The sequence below is a fragment of the Pimephales promelas genome, chromosome 5 (assembly GCF_988280905.1).
Source record: "Pimephales promelas chromosome 5, fPimPro1.hap1.1, whole genome shotgun sequence".
Taxonomy (NCBI): domain Eukaryota; kingdom Metazoa; phylum Chordata; class Actinopteri; order Cypriniformes; family Leuciscidae; genus Pimephales; species Pimephales promelas.
In genome coordinates this window covers 7,463,069-7,486,765 of record NC_142773.1, presented here as the reverse complement: position 1 = coordinate 7,486,765, position 23,697 = coordinate 7,463,069, and the positions used below count along the sequence as shown (strand labels likewise).

General features: G+C 37.8%; 1 protein-coding gene across 1 annotated transcript; it reads right to left on the bottom strand.

Moving 5' to 3' along the window:
• Positions 1 to 1,727: 1,727 nt before the first annotated feature.
• On the bottom strand, positions 1,728 to 23,274 carry abcf3 (ATP binding cassette subfamily F member 3). The gene is made up of 21 exons (XM_039649776.2): positions 23,116 to 23,274; positions 20,979 to 21,120; positions 19,882 to 19,958; positions 16,325 to 16,383; positions 16,098 to 16,195; positions 15,862 to 15,984; positions 13,197 to 13,463; positions 9,605 to 9,685; positions 9,368 to 9,427; positions 9,165 to 9,221; positions 8,550 to 8,572; positions 8,407 to 8,462; positions 8,048 to 8,248; positions 6,236 to 6,312; positions 6,108 to 6,152; positions 5,882 to 6,014; positions 5,142 to 5,230; positions 4,967 to 5,058; positions 4,376 to 4,508; positions 3,298 to 3,385; positions 1,728 to 2,212 (listed from the first exon to the last, which is right to left on the bottom strand). Exons 1-21 carry the CDS (start codon positions 23,189 to 23,191, stop codon positions 2,054 to 2,056), a joined length of 2,136 nt encoding a protein of 711 aa, XP_039505710.1. The 5' UTR covers positions 23,192 to 23,274; the 3' UTR covers positions 1,728 to 2,053.
• Positions 23,275 to 23,697: the final 423 nt, after the last annotated feature.

Here is a 23,697-nt window from a genome sequence, read left to right as displayed (position 1 = left end):
GGGTACATTTTACCTTCTCTGAATAAGTAATTAGCTTTGATTTGAATAGATCATTTTTACCTAATTTTAATGAGTAAGTAGCTGTTGATAAATGGAGGTAATTGTTACCCAATTTATGCAAGTATTTAATAGCTTTTTACTTCAGATAGTTTATACTCACTAATATGGATTAAATGTACCCCACCAAAGTCGATGCAAATTGTTACCTCACATTTTTTGGGTAAATTCTATAGATTAGTTTTTACAGTGCATGATGAAATTACACATTGTGCAAGGTAGAGATCAGTATAGTCTTTATTGTGATGTTTTTTTTATATTGCCAAATGACATGGTTAATATTTAAAATCCTTGGTGCCATGGTGTTTTAATGGTTTCGTGAGAATCACCAGGGTACACCATACTGAACTTATGATCGATAAGACATTTCTTCATTTACTGGTACAAACTGGTAACAGTAATTATGATTTAAACCATGTTAATGCATTTCCACTAATGCCAACATAATTTTTGAGTCTATAGAAAAGAATGTTGTGGTCGTTACTATCAAATGCAGCACTAAGATCCAGTAACACTAATAGAGAGAAACATGATCGGATGATAAGAGCAAACCATTTGTGACTCTAATGAGAACGGTCTCAGTACTATGATACGGGTTAAATACTGACTAGAAAACCTTGCAGATATCATTTCTTTCTAAGGAACTTAGTAGAAGCAGACAATCTGGCTTTTTTTTTCTTGAAAACCAGATTGTACGCGCTTTTTTTCCCTCCATGATTGCTGGAGCTGAGTGATTACACAACGCTTTGAGGGTTTGGAGACAAAATCTGTCACTCTCCTCATACACGCTATTCCAGAGTGACTTTTAGTCTATATTGACAAGCAAAACTTGATGTTTTGTCTTCTTTTGGTAAATTTTTTTTAAGAATATAAAATCATATTATTTTATATTAATTACAAGGTTTTTATGTAACTGTTGTATAATGATGACATTTTGGGTGAACGATCCTAATTTTAATGCATAGTTTTCAGATAATAAATTTGATCTAAATATTCAACTTTCTGTGCCGTGTGAAGGGTTTCATATGTAAATTAAGTGTTCCTATTATACTTTTTGAGTATGACTGTTCAGTGTTCATGTAATGTGTAATAGAGCGGTTTGTGAATTCAAAAGGTCTGGAAAATTTCAAAGATCAAAATGCAGATAAATGGAGTTATTTTCTCCCCCTTCTCCCAAAAAAGTGATTCTGAACTGCTTAAACCATTGTTCAATGATTACATTCTTATTTCCTGTTCGAACCCACGCATCAAATTTGCATAATGCCAGCCTATGGTCTTTTTTGGCTTCTGCTGAATGAAATGTCAATTTTAACACGGTCTCATGTAGTTGTAACTGGGACTAGAAGAGTTTGAGTTGAGTTGTCGAGAAGCCATGCATTTCCAAAGTATGAGGACTCATGCTGGAATAGATAAAATAGATAACATTTTGTGTGAGAAGTGTTTTTTGAGCTTGGGTGCATGTTTATATATATATATATATATATATAGTGAAATAAGAATGTGGTCAAACCCTAATCTAAGCAAGTGTGATAAATGCTCTATTTATTTATACAAATAAGCCTGTTCAGACAATGAGATGCTACAAAATGCATTATTTTAAGCATGTGAACTTCATCTGATGGATCTGGTTACCCAATGAAAAACATTAACAATAGTGACCAGACACAAAATAAACCATTTTGGACAGTTATTATTTTATTACTGTATTTTGAGTTATTTTTAAAAGCGGTATGGTGTATAACATCTGTTAGTGCATATGTCCACTTCGCCTTTCTTTCAACTTTAATATGTCGTTCTACATAAAAGTTCAGGAAGCGTCCAGCCTTGAACCCGGAGGACGTGTCTGAGCCGCATGATTGAGGGAGTTTGAATGGGACATCCGACTGGCGAGCGAGAACATCCGACCTGCTGGCGTGGGACTGCGGACACTCTCATCAAATGGCAGTTTTGGTGTTTGTAATGGAGAGCAGGTAAACAGACGTCTCGAAGGAAACTATCACAAGTATCCTTCCCGACGAAACTGTTCCTGTAAGATATCCTTGTACTCGTCAAAGCCTCCGTCTATGCGGTGCACTCGCCCGGCCTCACAAACCCAGAGCTCCTTACAAACCATCCGGATCAAACGCTCGTCGTGGGACACCAGAACCACACCACCCTAACAGAGAAACACACACACGTCAAGTTTCTGCAAACAACACTTAATTATCTTCAGCTACTCCCTGCTGTTTTGTTTTACATCAAGTGATTACAATGACATAATGAAAATGCAGTAAACACCTCAGATTTGCTTGATCACAGCTAGGGATGGGAATTGATAAGATTTTATCGATATCAATGCCACTAACGATTCTGCTTATCGATCCGATTCTTTAACGATTCTCTTATCGATTCCTTCCATTGCTTTTTTTTTTGGGGGTTATAGGCCGATTAAACGTCCCATGAGTTCAGTGTTGGAAGAGTTGGAAGTGTTGGTCAGTTCAGTTGTTTTAACCATTCATTAAAACAAATCGGTTCAAATGAGTCATTAGTTCACAAATTGAACGTGTCATTATCGGACGTGTGTGATTTATTCCGGCGGTTGGGACATCCCACACAAGATGTGTGTCATCACAGAAAACATTTCATATTTTTGTTTTTTTCCGTTTATTTGAAGTGTGGTTTGTCAGCTAAATGTGCGGAGCACTTTTCAGAGAAGATTTAAGGCAACGTAGGCCTATTTTAGCACAATTCACCCAGCGGTAATTCAGGAAAAAAAAATCTCCGAATGCTGCACATGAAACTTTAGTCTCCCGACCTTACCATTGTGACGATTATTTTGATTAATATGTGCGAGGGAGAGAGAGAGCAAGACAGCGCTTTGTTTTGAGCAGTGAAGCCAGAGAGAGGTCTCTCTCTCCCTGCTCGTTCAGTTTAGCACGCGTCCTGTCACAAGCGCAGAGGTTCATAGAGAAAGAAAATTTTACTCACCGATCAAATAAGACTTTGGTGGTACAAAAAAAATTGCTTTGGACGCCGTGCTTTGGTGCTTGATAAACGACAAAGGGACAGTTGTGAGCTCACTGTCTGTAGCCTACATACTGGTTGACTCAGAGCAGGAGCATCGATTAGAGGAATCGTTAACGTCGAGCGCATACAATATCGATGGATGGTAAAATTTAGAACCGGTTCTCGAGTGGAGCCGGTTTTCGATTCCCATCCCTAATCACAGCGCAGGAAAACATTAGCAGATTCTGCACTTACTTTGAAAACGTTGAGAGCTTTTGCCAAGGCCTCTATCGTCTCCATGTCCAGATGATTTGTGGGTTCATCCAGAATGTAGAAGTTGGGGCTATTAATGAAAGTCAGAATATGTAAATTAACATGCAAATGAAGGTCATGTGGTGTAAATACGGCTCAGAGGGCGTAAGTGAGGGTCGGTCAATGAGAGTGAGGCCCTGTTTATAGTCGGTGTTAAGATGCGTTTCGGTCTATCGGATCACAAGTGGACGACACTAAACACAGGTGTAAACAGGGTTTAAGAGGCTTTGAGCTTGTCCACTGTCGACCACTTCCAGAGGAAGTTGAAAACTCATTCGACCGGATTGCTTTAGTAGTGTAAACGCTCATGTGATCAAATGTGTTCAAACAGCCACTCTTGGTTAATGTCAAGTTGTCATAACAAAGACATTTTAAACAATGTCAACTTTGCATTAGAAGTGTCATAATTTACCGAATGACACTCAATGACAACAGTCATAAACATTCATAAAGACTCCTTCATGTTCATGAGAGGTGTTATGTCATGTTTATGACTGTCATGTCAGTCTTATGCACACCTCTTCAAATAAAGTGTTACCGCTTATTCAAAACAATAACAAAGACAGCTTTTAATCTAGAGTAGTCCCCAATTTAAAGCTTTTTTGGAAACATTTGGGTCTAATCAAGTCAACAAAATATATATAATACTGTTTTAGTGGGAGATTTATATTTTATTAAAATAAAATAGAAACAATTTATTTCAGGCAACATTACTCGTTTTCATTTAGTTTAATGATGTACTAAAATAACTTAATAAAAACTATATTTATATATTTACAACAAAAATTTAATTACTAGAACTTTAACTAAATAGAAAATATAAAAGTAAAAAAAACCCATTTATAATTGTATACTAAATGCCATGCTTTCTAAAGCCATCTCCCAAGGATAGCATGTACAGAGTGAACAGCAACGGTCCTAGTACTGAGCCTTGTGGTACACCATACTGAACTTGTGATCGATAAGACATCTCTTCATTTACAATGATATTAAATTAACACCGGTTAGATTCATGTTTTACCAGGGCATGGTCATCTGAGCGAAAGCCACACGGCTCTTCTGTCCTCCTGACAGGCTCGCCACCGGCCGTGTGGCCAGTTCCCCCGTGATGCCATACCGCCCCAACTGATGACGGTACTCTTCCTCCGTCTGACCTGAGCACAGCAACACAGAGACGCTTCAAATTCAGCTAAATGGACTTAATTCAGAAGTCGACAACATTGAGTTACAGGAAAGAAACATTTCAATATGGTGATCAAAGATGAGTTTTAAGGGATACAACTATTGTACGGGGACTTTAAATATTAGTAGAAACTATTCATTGGCAAGTAATGCATTAGTTAATATTACTTTCCCCACCCACACAACTATGTTTAACAAAGTCAAAGACACTTCAACACTTCATGTTGACTTTAAATACGTCAATCACACAGATGATGTGACATGTGACCGAGGCCTAGGCTAGAGTAACAGTTCGATATTCTCAGTGTGAATGATGTGATAACATCTTCATTAATGAGCAGGACTTGAGACAGAAGAAGTGTCTCTGTAGGGGTCAGGGATGTAATCCTGATGATTTTTGATGAGAATAAGTGCCAATTTGAGGCATTACCGGGAAATCTGTTCAGCAGCAGCTCTATTGAGCAGACATTGAGGTCCAGTTGATCCACGTGATGCTGACTGAAATATCCAATCTTCAAGTTTCTGTTTGAAAAGACACAGACATGTGAGAGCCAGACAGACGGACGGACCGGTTATAGTCTCTTGGGTGTGGCAGCGAAGCTCACCTGTGGGCATATCGGACACCGTCGATGGGCGTCAGCTCTCCCATTAGCAGCTTCAGTACAGTGGATTTACCAGCGCCATTCTCTCCCACCTAGAGACATGAACACAATCAATGAAGGATGATGTGCTCACGGGTAACTGATACGAGTTTCTGCTGGCACTTTATTTTACAGTCCTGTTAAGCATGTACATACTAAGTGCTTATTAGAGAGTTTAATAATACTGGGTAATATCCCTCATCCCTTAAACCCAACCTAAACCCATTGAGTTGAAGTGTTTAAACTTTACTTATTTATTAAAAATCCTTTAAAATGAAGCATGACAGTGACAGACAAATATTACATAATTTGTTCTTGCATCATTGTTTTAAATTAAAAATGATAATTTAAATGTTATTTAAAGTACATAATAGTATGATGGTTAAAAGCCATACTTTAGATACTAAATGGATGTTTCGTATTCAAACCTTTAAATGGAAACATCTGAATGGTTTTTGGTTGACAATCAGCTTGGCGAGTCTATTGATTAAGGGACATTAATCAGGGACAATGACTTGAATGAATGCATGTTTGGTTGTGGGGAAACCGCTAACTAAATATATATTTATAACTATCTAGCTTTCACAGCTGTTACGTAAAAAATTGCTACACTTTTTACTCGTTCTAAACAATGGTCATAGTGATCGCGCCTTAGAGGTTTGTGGAGCTACACAAAGTTGTTTGGTGTTAATGCGAGCACATACGATGCAGATGCGAGACTCGAGATCCGCCGAGACGCTGAGGCCTTTGAAGAGCCGCTGGTCGGGCGAGTATCCGAACTCCACCTCGTCCAACTGCAGGATCGGCGGAGACAGCTTCTCAAAGTTATCCGGGAAACTGTTGGAGATCACAACCAAACACACGTTCACTTCTGACAATCTAACACACACACACACAGACAGACAGACAGGAAGATGGAGCGAAACTGACCGTAAGACGGCTTCAGTCTCCTTTACCAGGGGCTTGAGTTCAGGCCTGTGACACACACACAGAGGGCGAGTGAGCGAGTGTGTGTGTTTGATCAGTGAATAAACATGAGCTGCTCGGGTCACACTTACAGTTTCTCCAGCAGCTTGAGTTTGCTCTGCACTTGAGCCGCTCTGTTGGCGTTATATCTGAAGCGGTCGATGAACACCTGACACAAGCACAACATTAATACGCGTTGTGTGTGGATCATAACTGTCAATGTTTGGTGGATTGAGAAAACTGGGCAGCATCAGGCATTGAAAAACACACATCTATCAAATAATACTCGCAATATTTGTGAAGCGTGCAGAAAATTAACATTTTTTCCTTCTTTCACATTTTGTTGCAGCCATAATTCATATAGAAATTACACAACAGGTCGAAAGTTTGGAATCATTAAGACATCATGAGAGAAGTCTCTTATGCTCAACAAGGCTGCATTTATTTGATCAAAAATACAGTAAAAACAGTAATATTGTGAAATATTATTAAAATTTAAATCAGCTGTTTTCTAAGTGATTATATAGTAAAGTGTAATTTATTGCTGTGATTAAAGCTGTATTTTCAGCATCATTGCTCCAGTCTTCAGTGTCACATGATCCTTCAGATATCACTCTAATATGATGATCATAGGACTGTCAAACGATTAATTGCGATTATATAAACACACACATGCTTGTATATATTTAAGAAATATTTTCATGAATATACTGTATATATTAATTTATATTATATATAAATAATATTTTTTTCTTAAATATACATGCATGTGTGTGTATTTATATATATACAAAACAATCATACACAGTGCACCCATATATATTAAGTAAACACAAACTTTTATTTTGGATGCGATTAATCGTTTGACAGCCCTAGATGATTAGATGCTCAATTATTAAAAATTATCAATGTCCTTAAAAGGTGAAACTATTCAAATATGCTGATTTGATGCTCAAACTCTTTTACAATCAATATTAAAACAGTTTTTGCTGCTTCATATTTTTGTGGAAACCATGACACATTCATTTTTTCAGAATTCGTTAATTAAAAGAAAGTTCAAAAGAAATATTACAAATATTCATAATATTTTCGTAATATTTCGTAAAAGATTTTACTGTCACTCAATTGAATGCATCTCTGCGCTGAGTAAAAGTATTTATTTCTGTCTTTCTATTACTTACCTCTAGTGTGGTCCCATTACTGGAATTTCTAACTTCGATACGATACCTTAAAGAATATCAACATATATAGATATTCTCATCTGGTGATTTGTTGATACTTTGGGTAATTTTGTTGCAATAGCTTTCACACAGCACAAGGAGGCGTAATTTGAAACTCTGAACTAAATTTAACTCTGAACATGTAACAGTCAGTAATAAGATACAAACAAATAAACAAATTGCAAACGACAGCACAAATAAATAAAATAGAATAAAAAAACAAATAAAATTGGGTTTAAAAGTAGCATTCAGGTAAGAAATACTAATAATACTAATAATATTGAACAGCTAATATTAAAATGCATTTGGTGAACAGAAAATACATTGTTATTTTCCAACATGTTCTGTGTGCTTTATTGATCTGTCCACCTAAAACACATTTTTGGTTAAAAAAAAAAATGAGTGAGTGAGCGGAGGCGGCAATGTGTCAATTCAGTGTCAGAAAAAAGAGAAAGCAAGAACGTGCAGCTGGTATTGATGTATCGATACTGCAGTTATTAATCATAATCGAATATTTGACAACACTACTTGCCTCAAACTTTTCCAACAGTCATAATAACACTAAAACAAAGCACTAAATCAGCATCTTAGAATGAACTAAGACTTTTAAGGACCTGATTTCACACAAATGTAAGACACGGTCTAGGTGAGAGATGTTCTGAGATGTTCTGCAGAGATTGATACCTGTATATGTTCTCTGTACTGTAACTGAGCTTCATATTCTCTCTGCTGGTTCTTCAGTCGGTCTTCTTTGGTCTTGATGAAGTTCTCATAATCACCGCGATAGCTCTCCAGCCGCTGGGAGTGCAGGTGTATGATGTCCGTCACCACCGCGTTCAAGAAGTTACGATCGTGAGACACCACGAGGATGGTGGACTGCCATGTCTAGGGGGAAAGAAAGGTACAATTACTTGGAGGAACTACCATTATTATCAGATTTCGGCCATTAAAACACTTTTACACGCCGTTAGCTTTCATTCAGAACTGATAAATGATGAAACGTCAGCCATTAAAGCTAACTACTGAACCGTCTCGTCACTTACTTGTAAATAGTTCTCCAGCCACAGAATGGCTCTTACGTCCAACATGTTTGTGGGCTCTGTGTAGAAGTGATGAATAAAAGATATGCATCAATATTTAACGCAGATTATCAATATTACCACCATATTCAGAACATTTTACTCACCATCAAGTAACAAAAGATCGGGCCTGAAAAAGTAGCATCAGATAAATCAATCATTATTATCATCAAAAAGTACTTTGAATAATCTGACTAGTTAACCATGCAAGCATTTTAAATTATACCTGAATAACATTATGAAATAATAGTATAATACATTTATTTGTAGTATAAAATAGAGCCAGACCGATATTATCGGCCGATATTAGGCATTTTACAAACTATCGGTATCGGCAGTCATAATGGCCGATAAATTAATATTTCAAAAATAAAAACAGACGAAACACGCTTGAACCATGTCACGAGTGTTGGAGTTGTATAGTTTGTCCACCAGAGGGCGCTCTACACCGTCCCTGTTGGCAACACTCGTTGAGTTGGTCACGATACATACATTGCTTGAATAAGAATGAAAAGAACATCTCCATCAGTTCTCTTAACTCAAATAAGCATGACAAAATTTGTGACTATCATGTCCAGTTTAAAATAAATAAATAAATAAAATAAAATATCGGCCGATATATCGGATTTTAAAACCCAAAAATATTTGTATCGGTATCGGCCTTCAAAATCCTTTATCGGTCGGGCTCTAGTATAGAATACACCAGTATATAATAAACTCACCGTGCAAACAGGGCACTTGCTAAAGCTAACCTCATCCTCCAGCCACCAGAAAACTCCCTACAGGACACACACACACACACACACATCAAGGTCCACTGCAGCCATTTAGAAATCAACACGTATTCACTGATAAAGGTTTCACTTATGAAGAGAAGATTTATAAGAGCAAAACAACAGCAATCATTGCACAGCTACACACTCACTTGGTTGTTTGCTGTTGCATTTTGGGTGAAAAGCCTAAACCGGCAAGGATGACGGATGCTCTGAAAGGGGAGGGAAATGAGCATCATATGACTTGACACACTGTTTGGTTACGCTTACATGTCCAGAATAACAATATGGAAGCCTGATCTACAAATACATGACAATTACTATTAAAATAATCTTTTTCAGATGAAAAAAAAAATAATAATAATTGATGCAAATCATTTTTTACTCACCTGGCGGGCGCTTTATCGGCTTCAATTTCTTCCAGTTTAGCATAAATTTCAGAGAGACGGACACTTTCTAACCCTTCAGCACTGAAAGATTGATGGAAACACACAGAAACAGAGGTTTTAGCTCAAACTAGAAATATATTAAGACCTATTATGCACTTTTACAGTGTCTAGAGCAGGTTTTCATGCTTGAATGTTGATTATTTCCCTCATATTCTCCATTGTTGCGGCTCCTCAGTAACGCTTGGTTTAGTTCCTGTCTTTATGAAGCCCCTCCTACTGAAAAGCACACTGTGCTCTGACTGGTCAGCTGAATCAGTGTGTTGTGATTGGTCGAGCGCTTCGAGCGTGCTTGGGAAATGTCCCGCCTCTTACTATAACCGCCAGTTTAACACACTTCTAACTAACTCAACCAGGGCATGAGTCAGTCATTGAGTCATTCATTCATTCAAACGGCTGATTCATTCAGTAATGATGAAGTAAAGGGCTTTCTTCATGAGTGGGCGATTGGTTCACCCAATTGAGTCATTAAAAATGCAATTTCATTCAGAACTGTAACTCGGAGTCGCACAACCGTTCTGCTGTGGCTTTATATGCAACACTTCATTGACAAAAAACAGATAATATTGTGTCAAATCACACCTTCAGAGAATATAGTTCCCAGTATGTATACAGTTAAAAGATGACTGTGTCTCATATGTTATTTGTACACACTGTGACTATACAAATCACAACATATAAATAGGAAAATGTTGGTGTTATTTTGACACTTATTGGGAGCTAGCTGGAGCCATTTACTTCCAGTCTTTGTGCTAAGCTAGGCTAGCTGTGTGCGCGTCAGACAGAGTTACGGCACGCATTGAGATGAAAAGGGTATGTATGGACTTATCTAATTCTTTGGGAATTTATCGTATTTACCATATCCACCAAAGTCGATGTGTTCCTTTAAAAAAAAAAAAAAAAAGGACTAAACTCACTCGTTTCATTTGCTCCGGATGAATACTGTCACTTTTACAGGGCTTTCATTTCAATGTGTGACTGTTCGTATTGCACTTAATTTGACTTATTCCCGCAGATTTTGTACTCGAATCTAAAGTGCGCGCACAGTATAATGGGTCAGTGAGTCAGGTCTTAAAGCTACAGCAGCCTACCAAATTATAGAGATATAGACATGACATAATATTAAATGCATCTATATAGCAGATTTTTTCCTTTGGTGTCGATGTCAAAATTGTGGCCAGTGAAAATGGCTCGTAACTTTGGAAAACCAAAAAGGTAGTGCTGTCAAACGATTAAAATATTTAATCGCGATTAATCGCATTAATGTCATAGTTAAATCGCGATTAATCGCACATTTTTATCTATTCAAAATGTCTCTTAATTTCTTTTGGTCCCATTATTTTTTCTCATATTAATGCTCTTATCAACACGGAAAAGTGGATTGGCTTGCTTTGTGCAAATGTTGTTTTTTTATATTTAAAACAACATTGGAATATACAGTGTTCAATTTCACACTAACATTCTCAGGTGGAGTAAATCATCTCTCAATGTAACACTGTCTATCAATAAAAGAGTGAAAGAGATACTGACGAGGTCCTGATATTGACGAGGGGGCGGAGAATTCACATCAGCTGTGTGTGTGTGTGTCCGTGTGTGTGTGTGCTTGGCCATCATCAAGCAGGATTTCAGACTGGAGGTGCTGCGATGATAGCTCAGTTCACAATGACAACTTTGTAAAAGTACACTTTCCATTCTGAATCTTAAGGCCAATTTATACTTCTGCGTAGGGTGCGCGCGGTAGGTACGGCGTAGCATACGCACAGACGCGTCCCATACCGCGTACCCTTCGCCGTAGCCTCCACCTCTTCAAAAATGTAACTATACGTCGCAACGACACGGACCGCAAGATCGGTGATTGGTCGGCTTGGTAGCATTGCATTTCCTCCTACGCATTTCCGCACGTACCTTCTCACGCATTTCCACCACTGTCTATGATTTCCACACGTACCATCTCCTCCGACATCTTCTCTCATTTCTGCCTTTCAGTTTTAGTAATTTCACTAAAATTAACTGTTTTTCCACCTCAATAAACTCCAACATGATCCGCTCTCTTTCAGTCGCTATTGCTTGTAGTAACCTAGCCGTGAGGAATCTAAACACAGTGGAACATTAAAACTCTCCGCCGCCAACTAGCGTTTCGGAGCAGTACTGCAGAGCAACCAATACCTGAACGCAAAAGTATAAAAGCTCACAACGGCGTCACCTACGTGCGTACCCTCGACGCAGAAGTATAAATTGGCCTTTATTGGCATCCGCAACGTTAACCAACTATTTGGCCGGCTCGAAAGGCCAAACGAGTGTGTGTGGCGTGCCTGTTTTTTGTTTCCGGTCTAGGGCTGTCGCGGTTATGGAATTTCCCTTGCGGTAATATTGAGTGGCTCAATAGCGCGATATGCGGTATTACCGCCATTTATTTATTTAATTTATATGTTTTTGTTGCTATATAAATAAAGTTTACGATGTGGAAAAAAACGAGGACATTTTCAGTAAGCATTGTAACCGAAACTAAACAGCGTCTACAGTACATGCGCATTGAACGACTTTCACTCAGCGCGCATATTGTTATGACAACGGACTTTGAGCGAGTCATTGAACCGTTCATTCAACGAACACGTTTAAAAAAGCTGATTCACTAAAAGAGATGTAAAGAAACAATATGTTAATTGTTTTTAACATTGATGTTCAACTTTAAGGCTCAGCTGAGCAGCAATGCGTCGCATGGGCAACGCTGAAGCTGATGCTTCACTTATTAGAGACCCATTGATTCAGTGTGTGACTCACTGATTTTATTTCGGCTTCCTTGTGTTGTGGGATGCTGACCAGCGCTGCTGCTGACGCGCATTTATGGGAAAATACCCGTGAAGAGGACGTTAATATGATGATGCGACAAATATTTCGCTTCCCTTTGACACGACAAGCTTTTCACGACTTCAAAGACAGACGCAGGTAATCGCACGCGCTCTGCGAATCTCTTTCATTCACTGTCTGTGTGAAGCCTGTAGGCTACACATCACCATGATAAACAGTCTTGTTATCATTATGAACTCGTTTAACATTCAATACACATGCATTAGGTTCAAAACAAGAAGGGTATAGCCTTATATATATAAAAAAAAAAACGTGAATATCGCGGTTGCTGCGGTTACGTGCAATCCTCTGCGGTTGACTTGTCAGAAGCGCGGTAGTACAATATTGCGGTTACCGCGACGGCCCTATTCCGGTCTAGTTAGATCCGCTTGCGCTTCGGTCGACGAACCAACAAAGCATTTTCGCGCAGCTCAATCCATTGAAATGAATGGGTTTCATAGCGCAGCGCCGCGTCCTGTTGCAAAAGCATGTGAAAAAGAACTACAAAGTTTGCTAGGCCAAAAAGGCCGTTAATCGCGCAATAAAAAAAAATGAACGCCGTTAAAATGGGTTTGCGTTAACGCCGTTAATAACGCGCTAAACTGACAGCCCTACAAAAAAGTTAATGTCAAACCCTGGATACAACAATTTTGAGTGCGTGAGGCATTGGCCAGTGAGGCTGACGTACGTCCCGTTGGCGATGTGTGCGTTGAGTGTGCGCTCCTCCTTCAGCAGCGACTCTCGGACGCTGTCGCTCTCCAGGACGCTCTGCAGGGCCACGGTGTCGTCTCCGGCCACCTCCTGCTCCACGTGCAGGATGGAGATGTGTGAGGGCACGCGCAGGCTTCGGCTCGCCAGCATCTTCAGCAGAGTGGTCTTCCCGAGCCCGTTACGCCCGATCAGACCGTAGCGCCGCCCGGTGGCCAGAGACAGCTCAGCGCCCTGGAGCAGACACCTGCGCACAGGAACAAGTGTTAAAACACAAACACTAATGCACTTCTGTTAAAGCCGTAACACACAAGAGGACATACAGACATTCTTACAAATGTGAGGATTGTCTTATGCAAGAGTAAAGGGTAACGCTGGGAACTGACATCTATTTCAGGATTCGATTTAATTCAAAACGATATTTATTTATTTGGATATATACAAATGGCCAATTCATAAGTCGATAGCATTGCTGAGTAATTTCTCATATTATTATAAATATATAATTTTTTTTTTTTAGTGTGTGTGGTGTTTGTAGGCCGCGTTAGACTTGCAGAAGTCGGTCTGTTCTGAACACCACAGCTGGATTGATGTAGGAGGTGAGTATCAACAGAACTCTAGTGCTTAAAGAGCCCGTTTTCATGCCCTCCAGAAGACAGAATATTTAAAAAAAAAAATGTAAGACCATTTTGCAAGATGTAAACAACACAGGACCAGAAGCACTTCCTGTTTCAGTTTTTTTTAACACTACATAAAATCTGGGATAAAATACAACCAACAGAACATTTAAAACTGAATCAAAAAGTTAAACGAACATCTTTAAGATGTTTTCTTTACGTGTGAAATAACGAAAACCGTTTCTGGACCAGTGTTGTTTACATCTTGCAAAATGGTCTACAATTGACTACAGGGGGACTTTAAAGGGATGGTTCACCCAAAAATGAAAATTACCCCATGATTTACTCATCCTAGGTGTATATGATATTCTTCTTTACGACGAAAACGGTCAGTTATAATAAATAATGTCAACTAACAGTGAGTGCAAGATTACATCATGCCTTGTCTGTAAGTGACGCTTTTATATGGATAACATTTTTAAAACACTTACTCACATGCAATAGCGAATGGGCGTTGACTGTTTATTATGCAATGACGTTAGCCAACCATTACTGGCCATTTACTGACAAGCCTTAAAGGAGCCACGCCTTAAAAACTGGTTATTTCAGAGTGAGAGAGAATGAGGCTTGCAAATAATAACTTTTCAGCATATATAGGTTTGTGCATGCAAACTTTTTTTTATTAATATTATAAGTGAACCTCAATGAATATAAAAAAAAAAAAAAAATCTGTAACAACTAGGGTTGCCAACTGTCCCATATTAGCCGGGACGTCTTATATACTGGGCCAAATTGATCAGTCCCGTTCATGGACTGCTACGCTAATCTAACCACTGACTGATACAACAGCAACACCACACTTGAGAATGATCACGACACCAGGCATCATCCAATCACAGTGCTCTCTCAAGTGCATCAGACCATGCGAATAACAAACTCTACTTTGAGCATTAATTATTCTTTTAGGATAATTCATGGTTTGATATGCGATTAATCACTTCAATCACTGTCCAGGTTTTGATTTCAAATCCGTTTTGTCGAATTCAAATAATGCTGACGTGATTTGCTGCTCAAGAAACATTTCTGATTATCATTAATGTTTATAAAAAGAAACGCCTTGATTCTTTGATGCATAGAAGGTTCAAAGGAGATTTATCTGAAATGAAAAAAGCTTTTGTAACATTATAAATGTCTTTACTGTCACTTTTGATCAATTTAATGCGTCCTTTCTTTAATTTTTTATAAAATGTAGTGTATAATGTTAAGCAAAATAACAGGTTAAGCAAAACAAATGTGTTTATGTCTGAGAACCTTTTAAACACATATGAACCTGAAATGACATGTATTGTGTGATAGAGTACTAATATTTTGAGCGTCTCTTATTTTCCTGTAAAGAGCCACGACTGTCCCGTATTTTTCTTTTCTGAAGTTGGTAACCCTAATCATGAGCCCTTTGACAGTCATATTGTGTTAAAACAATAATGAACAAATCTTTTCCTGAGTCACCTCGTTCGTTGAATGAACCAAATGAATCGGAAAAAGATTTGTTCATTTTGATGAACGATATCAAACAGGAGAGTCACGAACGCGCATCACAGAACAGAGCAAGGCGAGCATTTGAGCTTATAAAACTTAAACTCTTTTTTTTATTTATTTATTAAATGAGCGATCAATTCGCTAGATAAGACCCTTATTCATCGTCTGGAATCGTTTAAAGCCCGTTGAACAGTTTGCACTGAAACGGTCTATTGGACCTTAAACCGTTTGGTTCCCATTGAAGTCCATTATATGGAGAAAATCCTGGAATATTTTCATCAAAAACCTTAATTTCTTTACGACTGAAGAAAGATTGACATGGACATTTTGGATGACATGGGGTGAGAAAATTATCAGCAAAAGATTTTTAAAAGTGAACTACCCCTTTAATCATGCAAGTTTTCATGCAGAGTGTGTACAGTTACATAAATTCGTAGTTCATGTGTTGGTCGCTTAGACACCAGTGTTTCTGCTAATCACATGATTTCTCACCTCTCCCCAAAAGACACGTCAAAGTTCTCGATGCGTATGTCGTAGCTCCGGTTCTTGCCAGAGGAGTCGACGCGGTTTTCTTTCTTACTGCTCGCCTGACTGGCTGAGGCCTCCTCCAAAACCCTGAGCAAACACGTTCGTGAACAGAACAATCAAAGGGGTGTTAGCATTACTGGATATGTTTAGAAATGTGAAAATCTCATGTCCATTTTACACAGTCAGCACCAGAAACTCACAGAGGAGATGATGATTTCTGGGAGTCTTTCTCATTCCTGCGCTCATGTTTGGCTTTCAGTTTGGCTTCAGCTTTCTCTAGTTTCTTGGCATTCACCGTCTAACGTGAACAGAAGAGATTGATAAAGGTAAGTAAAGTGTCACATATTTGATGGTGCCGGACAGACATATTAAAAACATCATATCAACATCTTTTAACTCAAGTTAGTATGAGCGAAGATGATCTTACTGTGCTCGGGTTCCTCTTCATCATCCAGATACCATGAACATCATCATTAGCAGATGTCGCTGAAAGAGCAGAAACATTTCAGACACTCTTTTCATATTAAACTGGAAGTATTTTGAGTGTGTAATGAGCTCTATATCAGAGTCAGTGTTTCTGAACTCCTGAAACGCCTCCATTGTAGTCTTTGAGTTTCACACACGTCACAGTATTCCTCATTATAATAATTAATATGCAGAATAAAGGGGCGGGGCCTGGTTGAGTTAGGCAGTAGTGTGTTAAACTGGTGGTTATGGTAAGAGGCGGGACTTTCCCAAACACACTCAAAGCGCTTGGCCAATCACAACACACTGATCCAGCTGACCAATCAGAGCAGAGTGCTGTAAAATTGCTAGCGAGTATGGTGTTATATTTCCGACACCCGCTTAAAGTGACTGTCCAATCACAATACACCGGGTCTGCTGGCCAATCAGAGCACACAGAGCTTTTCGGAAGGAGGGGCTTTGCAGAAATTAGAGCCCGACCGATAAAGGATTTTGAAGGCCGATACCGATACAAATATTTTTTTGGTTTTAAAATCCGATATTCCGATATATCGGCCGATTTTTTTTTTTCTCAGTAAAACATTAACAGATTTCCTTAACATTAGTTATTTGTAGTTATTTATGAGTTTTAACTAAAATAATATGATAATGCATTTTAAAAACAAACTTGTTTCTTTTATTGTCACAACAGAACAGACTGTTGATAGTGGCATTAGCTCGCTTTATGGTTAGCTAGTCTATGATGAGCCATAATTTAGCAATGGATAACGTCATACTGCAAATTGTAAAACATACATTTTCATATAACAGGCCAAGGAGAGATGAGATGGTACGTCTCATTGCTATAACTGTCACGCGCTATTAAAGAAATACTTCAGTCACATTGTCAAAAGTTAAAAGGACAGTCAGTCAACTACACTGTAACAACGTAACGTACTAGCTAATTCCGCTTCACTTTCGGCTTATTTAACAGCAGCAAAACTGGACATGATAGTCACAAATTTTGTCATGCTTATTTGAGTTAAGAGAACTGATGGGAATGTTCTTTTTAATTGTTATTCAAGCGATGTATGTATCGTGACCAACTCAACGAGTGTTGCCAACAGGAACGGTGTAGAGCGCCCTCTGGTGGACAAACTATACAACTCCAACACTCGTGACATGGATCAAGCGTGTTTCGTCCGTTTTTATTTTATTTTTGAAATATTCATAAAAAATATTAAATATTAAATAAAAAATATATCGCCTGCCGATATATCGGTCTAGCTCTAGAAGAAATCAACGTGTTCAGAAAGACGGTGCATAGAGGAGCTACAAAAATGAACAGCATGTGCAAAATAATACATTTTTTGAGCATTAACGCATGTTAACATATTCCATTACACCCAATACACAAAATAATGATCTTTGAAAACAGCCCTAAAGTCTTAAAGTCCCCCTGTGGTGAAAATCCAGCGTTTGACGTTGTTTGTGTTGTTTTTAATATGCATTAGGGGTGGGCGATATAGCCTAAAAATTATATCACGATATTTCAAGAATATTTGCGATAATGATATTCATCACGATATAGAAAAAATATATATGAAACAATGTTTTATTGGTGATTGCAGCTGGCTGGCAGCAGCATTAGTGAAAAAAAAAAGTATAACATAACTCCTTATCATTTTATTTTAACAATAACTACAGTAATACATTAACAATATTAACAATAACTTCAGAAGCCTGCACAATATTGTCACCTAATAAAATTTACCTAAACTTTGAAGTACAAAAAATTTAAACAAACAGCGGCAATCCAAACAAACCTTCAAAATGTAACAGTTGCCTTGCATAATTTTTGGATTAGCATCAAATGAGGTATACAATACCTAATTTATACAATAATTGTATAAAATCGGAACATTTAGGGAAAAAACATTTAGTGGGGAATAAATAAGAGACAATTGTAACACTAAATCTGGTAAAACTTTACACATTGCTCTTTGCATTGTACATTCATGAAAAAAAAAACAAGGTAACAAATCAAAAGGATGAATTTTTATATAGCCTAGTCTACTATAAAATTGAGGCATGTTTAAAATGTATAGCACAGCTGTTTAATGAGGCAGCAACATATGATCGATAGGACAGAACAAAGGCTATTAATAATCTTTCATTGCGCAAAAGTATTATGATATGAAAGGCTCCAATATATCGCACAGCGCTAATGCGCATCCCGAGCGCTGAATGATGCGCTTGAAGCAACACGGAGTCACAGCGCGCACGCGCAGCGCGTCGAATACTCCGCACTGAACAGTTCAAAGCACAAAGGAAATAAATATTGATGCGTAGCGTTTTGTATAATATACAGCATCTAGCTATGCAATCGTTTATTGAGTCCTTTCTTTTAACAGTTTTACATTTCAGTTACTGTGCGCGTGATGAACAACAGTGCTCTGACTCTAGTGTTGTGCTCTAACAGAGACCCGGCCAGTAGAAAGTAACATGATGATTTAGTTAACGTTACAGCAATAAAGTCCAGCAAGATAAAGTTGTGTTATGCGAAACCATAGACCTTTTATTTACAAATATAATAATAGTAACATTGAATCATCTTAGAAAGAGTTTAATCGTGTTGACTGTTGTACCCGAACTGCGGAAACTCTGAAGGAAGATTAGGCGAATGCAAAATGTACGCTAGTAGGGAGGGAAGTGGTGAAACCAGTTTTCATGCATATTTGACAAAAAAAAAAAATGGTGTTGTTGGAGATCTGACCTCTTGTACTCAAACAACTTCCATACTATTGAAGTAGCGCCCTTTTTAGTAACTAAATCTTGATCTGATCCGGAGGCTGACATGCTGCTGTGTTGTTGTGCACGCGCTAAGTAACGTAAATACGCCATACGTCATCATATCATCAATATCGCAATATGACAATTTTTTATCATGTAAAATTTTATACCGGTATTATCGTGGACGGTATGATATGGCACAGCCCTAATATGCATGTGTAAATTCTTAAGTCGACAGCTTTGCTGAGTATTTCCTCCTTAAAACTGCAGTGAACCAAAGACAGTTTCAAACACACAGTTGGAAATCACTGGTGTTTCTGACGTCACAAACGACCTTGTAACCAATCAGAGCAACGTGTGATCATCAACCAGTGGATCTCTGAGTGAGTGGAAGCAGGGCTCATTTGCATATTCACTGAACCGCAAATAATAAATGAGGCAAGGGTATTGAGTTATCGAGTTATATTAAGGCACAAAGACATTTTTTCAAGGATTTTTTTTTTTTAAATATGTAATTTTAGTTATCAAATATGAGTTTTAAGGGATAAAATTGTTGACTACAGGGGTTGGTGTGTTACAATTATGACTTCTGTTTTTTTGTTTTCATTAAAAAACGTTAAAATTCTAAGTGGACCTAACTAAATAATAAAGTATTCCTCTTTATGTCAAAACAGGAATCCATCACTTCAGCTGTTGTCTAACACCACTGAGTGTGTGAGAAATGAAGTTGAAATAAACATCTCTCACCTGCGTCCGCAGACACTTGAGATAACTGCACCGGAGCCTCGAGCAGCATCTGCTGCTGGCCGGAGTCACACTTCGTCCTGGCAGGAACAGGAACAATCACGATCATGGATGAGCAGAGGCTTAGTAAAGCAGCGCTCATCTTTAAGGCCAATTTATACTTCTGCGTCGAGGGTACATCGTAGTGTACGGCGTTGGCTACGCACGTAGGTGACGCCGTTGTGAGCTTTTATACTTCTGCGTTCAGGTCTTGGTTGCTCTGCAGTACTGCTCCGAAACGCTAGTTGGCGGCGGAGAGTTTTAATGTTCCACTGTGTTTAGATTCCTCACGGCTAGGTTACTACAAGCAATAGCGACTGAAAGAGAGCGGATCATGTTGGAGTTTATTGAGGTGGAAAAACAGTTAATTTTAGTGAAATTACTAAAACTGAAAGGCAGAAATGAGAGAAGACGTCGGAGGAGATGGTACATGTGAAAATCATAGACAGTGATGGAAATGCGTGAGAAGGTACATGCGGAAATGCGTAGGAGGAAATGCGATGCTACCAAGCCGACCAATCACGGATCTTGCGGTCCGTGTCGTTGCGACGTGTAGTTACATTTTTGAAGAGGTGCGCGTCAGGCGACGGCGAAGGGTACGCGATATGGGACGCGTCTGTGCGTATGCTACACCGTCCCTACTGCGCGCACCCGACGCAGAAGTATAAATTAGCCTTTAGGGTGGCCAGTGTCACAAGAAACACACCCCGAACAGAAGAGCATCATTCTAAAATCATTGTCACTTGTGCTGAAGCCTCAAATGTGTGACACTAAATATATGCAATTCATTTAACAGTGATGATCATTCAATGAGAGGTAAACAGCTCACAACACACTGATCCAACCGACCAATCGGAGCACAGAGTGCCTTATAATTGCTTTGTAAATTGCCCTAGTTAAAATTACAATTTGCATTATTCCTTTAGTCAACACTAAAACAATAAGTATAAATAACATCATCAGCGGACACAATTCATTATCGGTGAGTTCCAATGGCAAAGTTTTTATTTTAGAGAGAACACGAAGATCAGCAGATGTTGGATCGGATCATTGGCACTTACAGCTGGAGTGTGTTGAACATCTGGAAGCAGATGTTTCGAATGTCGTCTTCGTTCTTGTCCCCGACCTCTTGCAGAACGCCACCGATGGCTTCAAACACCTCATCCCCATCCTCGAAATCTGAGCCGCCACTACCCAACACTCCTGCGGCGCAAAACACACAGTCAGAACACACACCTGATCCTCAGCATCTCCATCAGTGCGCCTGCGACACACTGTTCTTCTGGGTTTGCGAGGTCAGCATGTAAAAGAACCAATTGCAAGTGTAACACGCTTGGAAAAATATAGTTTCAAAACGGTTAAAGGGCAGTTCTCACACTTTACAGATGATTTTATTGATTTTTTTGAGCAATGCTTTCATTTCCCACTCTGTCCACTGAATGTTACAGTGCGATCGTACTTGTCAAAGGTACTACTGCGATCTTTTAGCGATTAATTGTGAAAATCTACCCAGACAGCAACACAGTGTCATAGTGTCACACGGCCCAGATGTGGGCCGGATCTGGGCCGACACTATATGTGCCAGTCCTTTTATTAAGGGCCCTGAAAGAGTCTGTTTTCACCTGAAGAAATAAAGCACTAGTTAAAATTATATTGTATATAAAGTAATCACATACACACTATTTAATTATATTAATATGCAACTTAATAATGCAATTAATAATTGAAATCTACAGTTGTCACTGCATATAAATCTTATATAATTTGTGTGTATATATATTATAATATTTATATATGAATATAATATACATGTGTTCACACATACATACATATGACATATACCGGTCAAAAGTTTTAGATCAGTAAGATTTTTTATGTTTTTAAATGAAGTTTCTTCTGCTCACCAAGGCTGCTTTATTTGATGGAAAAAAAAATGACAAACAGTAATATTGTGAAATATTATGACAATTTAAAATGACTGTTTTCTATTTTAATATATTTTAAAATGTAATTTGAAAGCTGAATTTTCAACATCACTACTGTTGCTGATCACACATCAGTTTTCAGTGTCACATGATCCTTCAGAAATCATTCTAATATGCTGATTTTATGCTCAAAAAACAAATTATTATTTTCAATGTTGAAAACAGTCGTGTACCATTTTTCCCCCCAAAATTCTATGATGAATAGAAAGTTCAAAAGAACAGCATTTATTTAAAATATAATATTTACTAACATTATAAATGTCTTTACTGTAACTTTTGATCAATTTAACTCATCCTTGATGAATAAAAGTATTTTCTAATATTTTTCCCCCAAAAATAAAAAATAAATTCTTACTGACCCCAAACTTTTGAATGGTAGTGATTAATGTTACATTAGATTTCCATTTCAGATCAATTCTGTTCTTTTAAATGTTTTATTTATCAAAGAATCCTGAAATAAAAATGTAAAAAACTGTTTTCAACATGGATAATAATCATGTTTCTTCAGCATCATATTATAATAATTTCTGTAGGATCATGTGACACTGAAGACTAGAGTAAAGATGCTGAAAATTCAGCTTTGATCACAGGAATAAATTACACTTCACTATATATTCACATAGAAAACCGCTGTTTTAAACTGTAATAATATTTCACAATATTACTGTTTTTTGTGTGTTTTCTATCAAATAATTGCAGCCTTGGTGAGCAGAAGAGACTTCTTTTAAAAACATAAAAAATCTTACCGATCTAAAACTTGACCGTTAGTATATATATACAATACATACATAGACATATGACATATATATATATATATATATATATATATATATATATATATATATATATATATATATATATATATATATATATATATATAAACTTTGATGTACAGCACTATATTATAGTAAACCATCTGTCTGTCAGGAAACATGAGACCGGTGTCACTGACAAACTGCTTTATTTCACAACTTATATTGCAATTACGTTTTGATTGAATCGATAACTCGTGTGTCCATGAAATTATTTAAGCGCTAATCTGTCAGTAATTCCTCAGATTTATCTGATAATGTCTGCTAGCATGACCAACACATCAAAAGAACTATTTTATATAATGAATGAACTCGTGTCATTGACGCAGAACCTGACACTAACAGCGCATATAAGGCGTCAAATACTGTATGTATATTAATGTCATATATTTGTACCGTACCAGTGATATAATCGAAGAGTTCAGAGTCAATCTGTGGAAACTCGTTCTTCAGTATCTCCACAAACGCCGCCATCATACACACACCGGGCCGCCGGACACCAGGCGCATGCGCAGTGGCGCATCAATTACACGTGGACGAGCGCAGCAAGAATACTGCTGTGTTCGGCTCTGCGTGTTCCCCCGGAGACGGACAGGAACAGTTGTTATTATCAAGTCTTATAGCAGTGCACTCTAAATGTAGTTAGACCTGTATACAAATGAAAAGCCACTTCAGCAAAGATATAAATAATTAAATAAAAACGCATTTTAAATTTATCAGAAAGCACTGTGATTGGTGTATCGTTGAAACAGCGCTGAAAAAAGTAACATGTACCACGTGACACGGCTGTGCGAGTACGCAGTTGCTCTGGATGTAATAAAATAAAAAATAATAATAATAAAACAGAACTAATTGAATGTCTTTTGAGCTGAAAACACACAGTGAATCTACTAAATAATAGAATTATTATACATATCCATCATAGATAATATCTATTTATAACACAACATACTGACATAATTATTTTTTGCAAAAATCATATT